This window comes from Sphaerodactylus townsendi, linkage group LG08 (genome assembly GCF_021028975.2).
Source record: "Sphaerodactylus townsendi isolate TG3544 linkage group LG08, MPM_Stown_v2.3, whole genome shotgun sequence".
Classification (NCBI taxonomy): Eukaryota; Metazoa; Chordata; class Lepidosauria; order Squamata; family Sphaerodactylidae; genus Sphaerodactylus; species Sphaerodactylus townsendi.
The window spans coordinates 75755500-75767923 of NC_059432.1; the positions used below are offsets into that span (position 1 = coordinate 75755500).

The window sequence follows — 12424 nt, forward strand, 5'->3', positions numbered from 1 at the left end:
TTCATGCTCTCAGTTTAAGATCATTTAGCATAATTAGGTGTGCCTTTCCTATTTAGTGATCCTGAGTATTTGCTGGTGATTTGTAAATGAAACACACAGTGGCACAGAAAAAATTCTAGTAAAAAAATTGAAACGCTGGGGGGAAATGAGGCTGGCAGCAGCCTAGCACTACTCAAAAGTTAAAGACAAGTTACGATCAGGGTTCAACCGCAATTGCATGTGCAGTGCACCAAACACTATGCAATGAACATTCATCTCATGCTATGTAAGTGTTAGTTTATGGGACTCATCTGATGCAATGCTGTTGCTTAGCTGAATTGGTCTGCTTGTTCCATTCTGAGCCATAATGGGTTGACCTGGTGAATCTCACACTCATGGTGCATCTTGGTGATGCAATCACAAGAAAGAAGCGGTTCAGAAGCCACCACTGGGGCATGAATATACGATCTGCCCAATTTTCACAATCCTTTTCCATCAAATTAGGCGGAAGACAGTGGAAATCGGTTATTCATACGCGTAAACCTAATTCTAGCGTAAGAAATCATGGAGACCGATGTTGCCTGAATCAACCGAAGTCCCAGCTATCCACATGCACCTGTCCTGCTTCTATGCGCTCGGGGCTTCCTGGTCAGCTCGCTCACTCCTTTCTCTCAGAGCCTGTAGCAGGAAGAGTTTGAAATATCCCCTAATGCGATTGCCCTGAAGTCGAACATCTCCCTGCGGGGGTTTCACGCGCGGTTCCAAATAGATCGGAACGCTGAGCCCGCTTGCCGAGCGCAGCCTTCTCCCCCACGCCTTCCTCATGAATATTCCCGTCTCTCCTCCCAGTGACGTTGCAGCAGTCCCGCGGTGAAAGCCGGAGAGCGGCTCTGGTCCTGGCAGCAAAGACTGGGAGGGACTGAGCGGTAGTGGCGGTAATAATAATAATAGCAGCAGCAGAAGCCGCCGCCGCCGCAGACGCCGCGTCGCGACTGCTTGGGCTGCTGCCCTCCTCCTTTCCCCAACGCAGCGAGGCCGGCGGTCTGAGGGATAGGCAGCCCGACGGGTTTGAGGAAGACTTGGCTGCGGCCGGGGGAAATACACCCCCTTAATAATAAAGCACGACCCGGTGCCCCGGGAGGATGAAGCCGTGTCGGGAGTGGGCGCTGTTCCTGCTGGGGGTCGGCAGTCTCCTCGCCATCAAAGGTAGGGCAAGTACTAGGCGTCCCCCCACCCCCACCCACCCCCGGGTGTGGGCTGCGCAGGTGTGAGGGGCGCCGCCTGCTTTGCTGCGCGCGAGCGCCGGAGGGGCGCCCAAGGAAGAGGAAGTGTTGTTGTTGTGTCTGGCGGGCTTTGGGTGTGATGAGAGATGCTGCGGGGCCAAACTGCTCTCAGCTGGGGTCGTGTGATTGCCTGCCGGTTTGTTTGGCTCGGCTTTCGGAGGCCATCGCCCCTTTGGTGCCGGGATGGAGCAGGGGTCTTTGGGGACCATGCCAAACGGCGGGGATGGGGGAGAAGCTGCCCCCCGTCCAGAATGAAAGGGACTGTCCTCTGCCGAAAGCGAGCCTTGAGGAAACCGAGGCTGGGAAAGTTTGAGGCATCTCGAGGGAGACAGGCGGCGGGAGTTCGGAGGGACGAGGCGTGCGTGCGGCGCTGCCAGGATTCAGCGTCTGCGAAGGCTAAGCATCTCGAGCGCGTCGCCCCTCGGAGCCGAACGCTCTGGCCCTCGATGGCTTAAATAAATAGATTACTTTGCTGGGCTCAGTGCTGGCGGTGGCTGCACATTCACGCCCGAAGGAGATTGAGGGAAGCGATTAGGAAACCACAGTGGGGCAAAATGTTTACTTGGCTTTTACAGATTAACCCAGACCTGGGCATTATATGGCTCGTGGGCCACATTCAGCCTGCTGGATGACCCTGACTGGCCCCCCTGCTGTGCTGGGGAGGGAGGCGCCTTTGAAAGCCCGGCAGAAGCCTTGGCTGCCGGCTTCTGCTGGGCTTTCAAAAGCGCCTCGCCCCCCTGCCTTGCTGGGGAGCGAGGCGTCTTTGAAAGCTCCGCAGAAGCCGGTTGCCTTGGCTGCCGGCTTCTGCTGGGCTTTCAAAAGCACCTCGCCCCCCTGCCTTGCTGGGGAGCAAGGCGTCTTTGAAAGCCCCGCAGAAGCCAGTTGCCTTGGCTGCCGGCTTCTGCGGGGCTTTCAAAAGTGCCTCGCCCCCCTGCCTTTTGGCCCGGCCCTCCACAATATTTTCTGTTTCTTATGCGGCCCCATGGAAAAAATAATTGCCCACCCCTGGATTAACCTATAAAGCAGTCTTTTGCCTGACCCTGGCGAGGGGAATGTCTGCATGCAGACGTACGCGCACATCTACAACCCAGGAGTAACTTGTTTAGTTTCTCAGTTCTCACAAGGTGCCCCATGCAAATGTTTAATTTTAGCGGGGATCGTCCCCACAGTTTTGGAATTCAAATTCTATTTTGGGACTCAGTGGTACTTCACTCAAAAAACCTATTAAGGCATTTCATGTAAAGCTTTATGGCAGTTGTTTCCAAAGCAGGCAATGCCAGAGTAAACTAGGCAAGTAAAAAATAATAGTCCCTGAAGCAGTTTTTTTTTAAATCCCCAGTGATTTCCCTCTGTGACAAAACACACTGTTTATTATTTTGTTTGTATGCTTTAAACATCTTCTCTTTTAAACACAACCAGTTTGGCTGTAGAGCAGCTGCAGTTTCACTTGACCTCTGTGCTTTGCCTTGCCTCTTAACAATTAATTGTTTTCTGTTTCCCGGACTGTCTTCCATATCTTACAGAAGAATACCTAGGGAATAGTTCTCAGCACAAGCAGCAACAGCTTTTATTGTTGAACAGCTTTGAGAACTGTCCTGGTTCCTTATCAAAAATGAATTGTTAGGTTTGGACACTGAGAGTAGTATTTTATCACTATTTGTATATACATGCAATACAGTAACTTGATCGCAATTTGTTTCAGGGCAGTTAGGAATGTTATGCTTTGAGAAGTACCCAAAATATGATTGATTCAACTACAAAGCACAAAGGAACATGAGACAAACAGAGAGAACATCAGCATGTCAACTTGCCCTAACACTTTCTGAGAAGGTGTGCAGTTTGATTGCAGTGTCAATCAGCATGAGCCCAAGTGTATACTGAAGTTTTGTTACTTCTACCTCTGAAATTATTATTCAACAGCATATTCTCTTATCACATACTTGTTCATTATTGTTCATAGTATTCAGAAAGTGTTGTACGGGGTGGTTGGAACATCTGAATTCTTTCAAGAGTTCCACATTCTGTTTTACCACTGGAGGGCTGCAAAGTGCATTCTTAGGTTTCAACAGTTTTACATGATGTTTAACACTTGATATGAAAAGACACATTAAAACATTACAGGAAGAGGAGGAAATGGATGCCAACAAAAGAGTTCAGGTTTCTTTCTGCTGTAAAACATTTACATAGTTCTTTCCAGATGGCGACCTTTACTTTTTCTAGTGCGCATGGGTTTATTTTGATCCATAAATAAGAAAAACAATAACAATGAATAAGAATCGTTTCTGTTTGTTTAATCATAAGAGGTGATTTTGATTTGAATTTATTTTTTAAAGTTAGCTATGAAAGTTAAAATTTCCCATGATTAATGCACTTACTTCAATCCAGTGTTTTCACTGGAATTTGCTTCCATTTGATTTGTTTGGGATTAGGTTAAAATCTATCTGGAAGCTTGAAGTTTGATGTTCTGGTTTTAGGTCTTTGCACATGTATTATATGAGTCTAACTAAAGACAGTAGCTAGTTTTGAATGTGTTTATATTTGATGTTTTTAGTCCCACCCTGTTCTTCTTTGATCTCAATGATACTGCTTTTGTCAGCAGCAAGGAGAAGGAGCTAAGAAGCAATTCCTGTCTGGGCTTCCTCTATTGTCCTTTAACAAGAACTGTCCAATAGAACCACAGTAAAAGTTCTGTGTGCAAGCAGATGTGCACCTAGAACATTTCATAAACTCATCCCTGCCTCAAGGTGCATACAGTTCACGTAATAATAAAACCATATTTTCACCCTAGTAAATCTGTGTATATGACTCTTGACACTGGAATACTTGTGAAACCTTTGGTAGAAGGTCACTAATAAAAAAATGTCAAGGTTGACATCACTTGCTGTTATCACTGAAGAATGCTTTAGAATGGGCACTGAATGTGTTAATCAGGTATTGGTAATATAATAGACAGTATCTCAGGCAGTATCATTTATTCAAATAATACTTCCAAATTGACTAATTAATGAATGCATGTGGGTTCAATGTGATAAAATTCATTGAATGTATTGTGCATATTCAAACAATGTACTAAAATTATTTAAGTGAAGGAACTATAGGTTCATATACTGCTTTTAATGTTGAATTTTTATCTAAAGCAACTGACATAAATTGCCTTCATTACTGTATTTCCACCCATAAAACTGTTGAAGACATTGATATTTGTGAATTATTGAGAATTCTGGAAAGTGAAGTTGCTGAATTTTATGGCATGTATTTTGAGAAAAGCGGTGAAACCAGTGCTGGATAGATTTTTACGCAGGAAGTTCTTATGTTACGTTTTTCATAGCAGAGGTGTGTGACCTTGCACCAGAAGTCTGATTCTACACTTTGAACATTATGCCCCCCTCCAAAGAAACCCTCCTGGTGGGAACTGAAAACATGTTAGAGAACTTCTGATATGATGTGTCAGACCCCAAGGCAGTTTTTAAAAAGTCAGATGCTGAAGAAAATATGTTAGACAAACTGTTATTTCAGTCCTTTTCTATTATGCCCTTGCTCTCCCTTAGTTCATAATTCAAGGTCGGTTGGATAGTAACCTCAGTTTTGCCATATTTCTTTCTTGCCTTAAGGAGATTATGTTAAGAAAATAGATACATATAGGTAGTCCTGCAAAAAGTGATCTGAAATGACTGCCTTTAATGACAAAATGCTCTTTGTGTTGTGAGTGCAATTTTTGTTGTGCAATAGTTAGTAAAAAACTGGTTGGAAACTGGGTCCCCCCCCATTCTGTGTCAAATAACTGTCAACTAAACTGGTTAAAGTCATGCAATTTCTAAGGAAGTGTAATGAGCCTGTGATTTCCCCTACCTGCCCCCCCGCCCCAATTTTGATTGGTGTTTTGCTAATGTGATTTTTAATAATCTTATCACTTGTCAAAATAGCAACTTGAGCCCAACCATGTTTTTGGAGTGAGATAGCAAATGGACTGTGCTGAAAAATACGTTTTTGCTAGTGCAATAATACTTTCTTTTAGACCCTGTTTGGCATGATTATGCATATAGCAGATAACTGAAAGAAATGTCCAACTTACTTCAGCTTGATAGTTGAACTGGTATTTTGACATCTGTTTTGGTTGCTCAGGACAGGTTTAAATAGTATAAGGCTGTTGTGGGAATCCTAAGTTCCAATAACAGTTTTTCCAGCATAGTAGAAACCAGTGGTTTGGATCCCAAAATGCTCTTTCTTGAGTAGAAGATTTTCTACAAGGAAGTGTCTGTGATTTCTTTCTACGGATATTGTGTTCAAGCTGCAGCCCTCTTCATGGCATCCTACTGTATTGCTAAGGTTTCCTATATGTCAGAAGTGGCTTTTTGAATGGTGTGAATGGTACAAGGTACAGCCAACTGGGGAAATGGAAAAGATCTATTCTACATGTAGTTCTACACTCATGGTTTTTTGGCTCCAGCGGCATTTTCTAAAAAATCCCAAAACTGGGGATTTTCCTGGGCATGACTTTGCAGTTCACCCAACAAAAATAATATCATACTGAATATCAAATCAAACGGTCAGGTGATGTCTCGGCAGATGAATCAAGATTTTGTAGTGCCTTTATTAGATGTAGATGGTCAAGATTTTGTTTTTGTTTGGCAAATGTATTTGTGTATATTGTGTGCCATCAAGTTGCAACTGGCTTGTGGTGACCCCAAGAAAGTGGTTTTCAAGGCAAGTGGGAAGCAGTTTGCTATTGCCTTCCTCTGCAGTCTTCCTTGGTGGTCCTCCACCAAGTACCGATCGTGCTTTGCTTCCAAAATCAGACTAGGGATGCCAACTTGGAAATGTTTTGCAGTTAGAACTGATCTCCAGGCAACAGAGGCCAGTTCTTCTGGAGAAAATGGTCGATTTGTATGATAGACTCTATGGAGTTATACCCAATTGAAACCCCTCCCCTCTACCAAATCCTACCTGCCTCAGGCAGCACCCTCAAAATCTCCAGGTATTTCCAAACCTGGAGCTGGCATCCCTAGATCATACTATACAATGCTGTCTTCCCTTTCAATGCACATGAGTGGCAGAAATGGTCTGCCAGTGCCTTCATCTGCAATCTTCTTTGGTGGTCTTCCTGCTTAGTTTCTGAAATATGGTGAGATTGGACTATATCATGCCACCTCCCCTCCCAAAGTATAACATCCACTTTATGACACATGAAATTGTCAGAGAATGATCAAGATTCACTGACCATATGTCTTGTCCAACTTTAAAAAGAAAAAAAGCACTATATAACAGAAAAGACCTATAAAGAAATATGACAGAAATTGTCATTCTACTCAGTGTATTTAGAAGAAGCTCTGGTACTGATAGCTCTGTACTTGCTTCTCTACAAGCAGAAATTGTAGTGTAACTCCCAATAATGTATTACTCATTAGGAATACCTCCAGGAAGTGCAGGTACAACTGAAAGTAGTGTTTGTACCAAAACCGTCATACTTCCAGTTTCTCATAGTAATATCACTGTGTAGTCTGGTATGTAGGACCACACACCTGACACTTGCCTTGATTTTAACTTCATTTACATGAATTGTTTGTTGGTTTGGAGAAAGAAGGTAGATTTGTTGGGTAACTGGAAAAATCAGGACAGAATGGATCAGCATGGTAGCTCAGACTGAGAGCACCAGTACATGTATACAAGGGACAGAAAATGGAACTTCTCGTTCATTAACAGAGTGGTGATATACCCTAGTTCTCAACGTGGATGAGGCCAGAAATTTAGAGAGCATATCCCAGTCTTCAGTTTAGACTAAAGGAAAGATGTGTGCTGACTGTAGCCAATTTGGGGAGATAATGCAGATGCCCCAATTTGGTGTTTTTCCTCAACATCAAATTCAACTTAAATAAACACATGTACACTAATATTCAACCATCAATTGAATGTCAGTTGGCTGAAAACACACAGCTGTGTGTACTCGTTGCTTGACTGGCATGCTTGCACAACACTTGAAATAACCCACTTGAACATAAATGATGTGATGTGTAGGGGTTTTTTAAAAGGTGAGAAGTTTTTCCTATAAAACCATTGCTTATTTTCACAGAAGGTACCTAAAAATTCAGTGAACATATCACATTTTGGGGTAATTTGTCATTGTCATATGAGCATTGGTTATATCATGCAATTGCATTCTTTCCTACATTGACTAACTTAAATGGACACTACAAAAGGTACCTTCCAGTGCAATTCTGAACAATGTTTTATATATGCTTAATCTTCCATGCTATCCTACAGTGCTTAAGAGTCATACGTGTTATCTACTGCCAGTCACACTTGTGTTCCTGTTGCAATAATTCCAGCAGCAAATCTATTTTCCCCTTTGGCTATTAAATGCTGAGAAGAGCTCCTGCCCAAAGGTGAGCAGGGAAAGAAGTGAGTGCGTAACCTGTCATGTCTGAATTCCATCTTCATAAAAATAATAATCTGTAAAATGCTAGGGTTGAAGGGAACAGTGTCAGGAGAAAGTGTTGTGACTTCAAAAGAATCCAATGTGCACCTTCAGTGTGGTAAAACTTTAGCCAGGCTACTGACCAAGGATCTTGGATTTTGGGTGTGCATTTATGGAAGGCTATAATAATCAGTATAAAGCGTCACTGCCGTCTAATTGTTTTATAGTGCTATAGAACTTATAACTCAAATTTCCCTCAATTGTATTTCTGGTTGTAATGTTGAAATATTACCAACTACAGTCTCAGCCAAGTGAATGCAATTTAAGTGCAAGTACTGGCTTCTTGAGAGCCAGCATGGTGTAGTGGTTATGGCCCCTTCATCACGGGCCAATAAACCTGGACTGAGGGCAGGGGAAAACCCCTAATGCCCCTAAAGTGAGGCTACCCTACATTCCCCCCCCCCCGAAATGGATTATTGGAAAATCATGCTATCCACAACTCTCTTGTTTGAATGTGTTTTGCAGCCACTCGTGAGCAAATGGTTGCCCTGAGAAGTGCTTTACTCGGCTACGCTTCCCAGTCCCCAACTGCAGCCTTCCAGAAGAGTGAGATGCATTTTTTAAAAAGCCACGCCTCTGTGCGAAGGTGCAACGGCATCCTGCATTGCGTCTGCAGGCTCCGTTTGCTGCCTGCATGGAGGCGTGTGAATTCAAAAACAAGGGAGTGGGTTACTTTATCCCACCTGCAACCCGTTTTACCTGTGATGTGCAGGAGGGACCAAAGAGTAGCGGATTCTAATCTGGAGAACCAGGGGCCTTTCCCCACTCTTTTCCATCCCCCCTATGCCGCGCGCTGCTCTCAGCACGTGGCATCCCAGGTGCGCGCCTGGGCGTCCCCACGACCCCGTGCTCTGCGCGGGGTCATCAAAAGGCGCCCTTAAGAAGAGCGCCAGGGATGCCGCGCACTGAAGGGGGCGTGACAGCGGCAGCATCGGGGCGGCTGCACTGTAGCCACCCCTGTCATGGGGAGCTTAAGGTAAGTGGGGAAAGGCCCCAGGTTTTATTTCCCACTCCTCCACAGGAAGCCCATTGAGTGACTTTGGACTAGTCACAGGCTCATTCCGCACATGCAGAATAATGCACTTTCAAACTGCTTTCAGTGCTCTTTGAAGCTGTGCGGAATAGCAAAATCCACTTGCAAACAGTTGTGAAAGTGGTTTGAAAACACATTATTTTGCGTGTGCGGAAGGGGCCACAGTTATCTTCCACTTATGTTGCAGGGAGAGGAGATCATTGTGACTGAAAGCTATTTTGAGACTCCTTAAGGTAGAAAAGAACCGGGTATAAAACCTAACTTTTCTTCTCTTTGCAGTTGCAAGTGAACAGAGTAGAAACATGCTATTCAACACAATTAAGTACCGTAAGCAAACAAAATTAAGTAAATTGATGGAAGACTGGAGGCACTGTGTCAGGGCTGCCCATATGAGAAAGGGCTAAGAACAGCCAGATATTTTTGAAGCCCACTGTTTTATAAAATCTACATGTTGAAAAAGCAACATGAGAAGTTTTTTAAAAAAACTGTTTGAAATATACTTTTCTGTTTTTTTAAAGAAGAAACTTGTTGAGATATTAACTTTTCATTGTGTCACCAAGACTCTGATGCTCTTTTGTCAAATGAAAAGGTAGCTTCAAAATACATATATAGAGAACGATTTAAGATGGCTTGAAGAAAAGATTGATTTAGTGTCTTGAACTAAGCTTTTCAGAAATACTGCCAGAGTTAAATATAGGGCAGAAGGCAGTGATATTTATGAGGCAGCTGAATAGCAATCTTATTTAGAGTAGGGCTTTTAAAAAAGACAGAGTTAACATATCCTAGCAACTGAAATTGAATAGCAACATACATATCATGGTTTCCAATTTAAGAAAAAAATAAATTTAAAAAATCTCTGTTAATATCCCCTAGTTTTTTTATTCTGTACTAAAATATGAAAGCATCTCTAAAACTACCTGTTTATGGAAGTCTGTATTGTTTAACTGGTTTGTTAATGCTGATGGTGAAAGACTGTCATATTAGGAATTATTTAGAATGGATATATAATAGTATACTTTTCCCATTCCCATACTTTCCTTTCTAAAAACTGTGACATATACCTAACAAAAACCGTTTAATGAGTATATGAGCTATGATAATAAGCTACAAAAGGGATACCACACTGAATGAAAAGTGTGTTTCATATGATCCTTATTGGATTCTTTTACAGTGAATTTTTAAATTAAGATTTTTTCTCTCTGTTTAAACAGAGCAGGTGTATGGATTTTATTTTCTTAAATGCAAGGATTAGAGTGCAGTTGTTCAGTAGCTGTACTGCTTTTAGAACATTGACCTTTACCCTGCAAGTTTATTATAGTCTTTCAAAACAACTGATCATAGAATCAGTTCACAGTGTCTTGTGCTCATTACTGATTATCTTATTTCGAGACCAGCATTGTTGCATCCTGGGTTAGGCTCACTCAACTAGTACTATTATTATGATTTTGCTATCTAGTCACACCCAACTTACAACAACCATGTTAGGTTTTCACCGCAAGAGACATTTCACCGCAAGAGACATCCACATTCCTTGGAGGTCTCCCATAATTTTAATTTGTCAGTTGGATGCGATCAACAGTAAATATAAGATATTTTAAATTTGCTTGAAGAATAAGGAGAGTTAACACCATAAGCAGGGATAATCAGAGGGCAAATGATCTCTGACTCCATTTATTGTGACAAAAGAGAGGGGGCAGGCTGAAGAAGGGCCATATATGCTCCTTCCTTGGGCTGTCTCTAATTCCCTCCCACAATTCTGTGTTAGATCCCTAGTGTGAGTATATACTGACTCTCCCTTCCTGCCGGCCAGCAGCCAAGGGAGGGATGGAGTTACCTTTCCTCAGAACATTTTTGGCATATGTAAGGTTGTTGTTTTTTAAAGAAAAAACACAACTTTTAATACCATTATTTTGCATCATATTGGCAAAAGACAGAAATTCTTGTATGACTTGTAAAGCATGAAAACAATATTTGAGTTTCTACTTTTAAAAAATATATTCCTCCTTAAATAAAAACTTGGCTCCAGATGCAATTATCCATGTTATGGTGAAGAACGTTTTCTTTTGCCGTCTCCTGTTATGGATTCTCTTGATGAAAGCATCCTTCCTTAACCCAACTTAATTTTTTAATCTAATACCTCGTATTTCATAAAAGTCAATTTGAGTCTTTTTTGTGGGATATCGGTCTTACAAATTAATAAAATATTGTTTTTAGAAAGTTCTTTGTTCAAGCATAAGTTACTTTATGTGGGGCATAATCAACCCTCTCCCTGTGGTTTCCCTGCAAGTGGATCAGCATAGACTTCAAGAATTATATTCTTGCCTGGCATGGCTAGCCCATGAATATGCTATTTTTGAAAGGAGACATTCTTTATACATTTCTGGTAAGCCCATCTAAGCATCTCTCTTGTAGAAAACTTGCCCACAATGTAATCCTGTTTCAGGTCAGGGTTGTTTGCAGGCAAGGGATACCTAGATGTGGTATCATATCAGATAAAGTTTTAATTTGGCCTTATCTGAATATGTTTTTATTTTTAAAAAATGTATTCATTTCCATTGGTTCTGGAAGAAATGAAATTCTCAGGGCAGTGCTCTACTCACCCAAGTGATTTTTTGTACGACTCAAGGGATCGTTTGGAAGATATATGATAAACAAAGTAGAATTAGTAACAGACCAAATCTATTGTTGATTGCACCCACTACCTTGTAAGATAAGCCAAAACTCACTAATGTATTTAGAGTATTAGTATTCCCTCTGCCTCCTGTTTATTGTTGAGTGAATGTAAGTGCTTGTTGGAAAACAAACACTGGAATGCTTGGTGGGAAATCTCTCTGCATGTAGGCCATTCTGGGTGTCTGGCAGGCTCTTAGTAGCGATGTGGGTGGATTCTACTCAGTCAGTGCAAAAAGAATATAATCTTTGAATTGTGCATATTCTAACTAGTAGACCAATATTAAGTGCAGACACAAACTACACTAGAACTATCAAAAACAAAAAAATAGGAAAAGGATAAGAATAGGAAAGGGAATCTCACATTCAGACTTTTCTAAATTTTGCACATGCACTGCTGGCTAGTCACAAATAGCAGCTTAGTCATGTAGCAGATGTGCCAAGCAAAGCAAGCCACAGATTTCAGAACCCTTATTAAATGTGCAACGAGTCTGAATCATTATCATACTAGAAGCAAAGGGAGATTTCATCACTCGTTTATACAAGCAGTTGACTTCAAGGATTTCCTAGTGCCAGTGAGATGGAAAGTGAAAACTCTGAGCACAGAAATGTCAACTGGGACATTCCCTTTTGTCAGGAATATTGGCAAGCTCTTCCATCTGGGTGACATCCATGTTGCACACACTGGCAAACGTTTCCAGTTGAATGACATCTATGTCATGCATATATCTACTGAGAGCTCTTTCCCCACTTTCTCTTCTGCCTCTTAGAAAAATGAAACCAAACAGTAATATGCCAGAATACTCCAAGGTTCGAATGTTTCTCACCACTCTTTATCGTCATTTATTATACTGTTTGGAGTAGCATTTTAAAAAGGGCAATGGTTTAGGTCATATTAAAGTCTCATCGATTCTATTTATAGTATATGGGAGGCCCACATTGGCCTACAACATGTTAACATTTCAACTGAGTGATGACCAACTTGTG

At 41.9% G+C, this 12424-nt stretch overlaps 1 protein-coding gene across 2 annotated transcripts in view; it reads left to right on the plus strand.

The window, feature by feature from the left end:
* The first annotated feature begins 873 nt into the window (after positions 1-873).
* Positions 874-12424, plus strand: part of CLSTN2 (calsyntenin 2) — a 446373-nt gene continuing 434822 nt past the window's right edge. For both annotated transcript variants that reach the window (XM_048505807.1, XM_048505809.1), the window contains exon 1: positions 874-1185. In XM_048505807.1, the coding sequence (XP_048361764.1) occupies positions 1122-1185 (64 nt within the window). In that variant the 5' untranslated portion in view covers positions 874-1121. The remainder of the gene's footprint in view (positions 1186-12424) is intronic.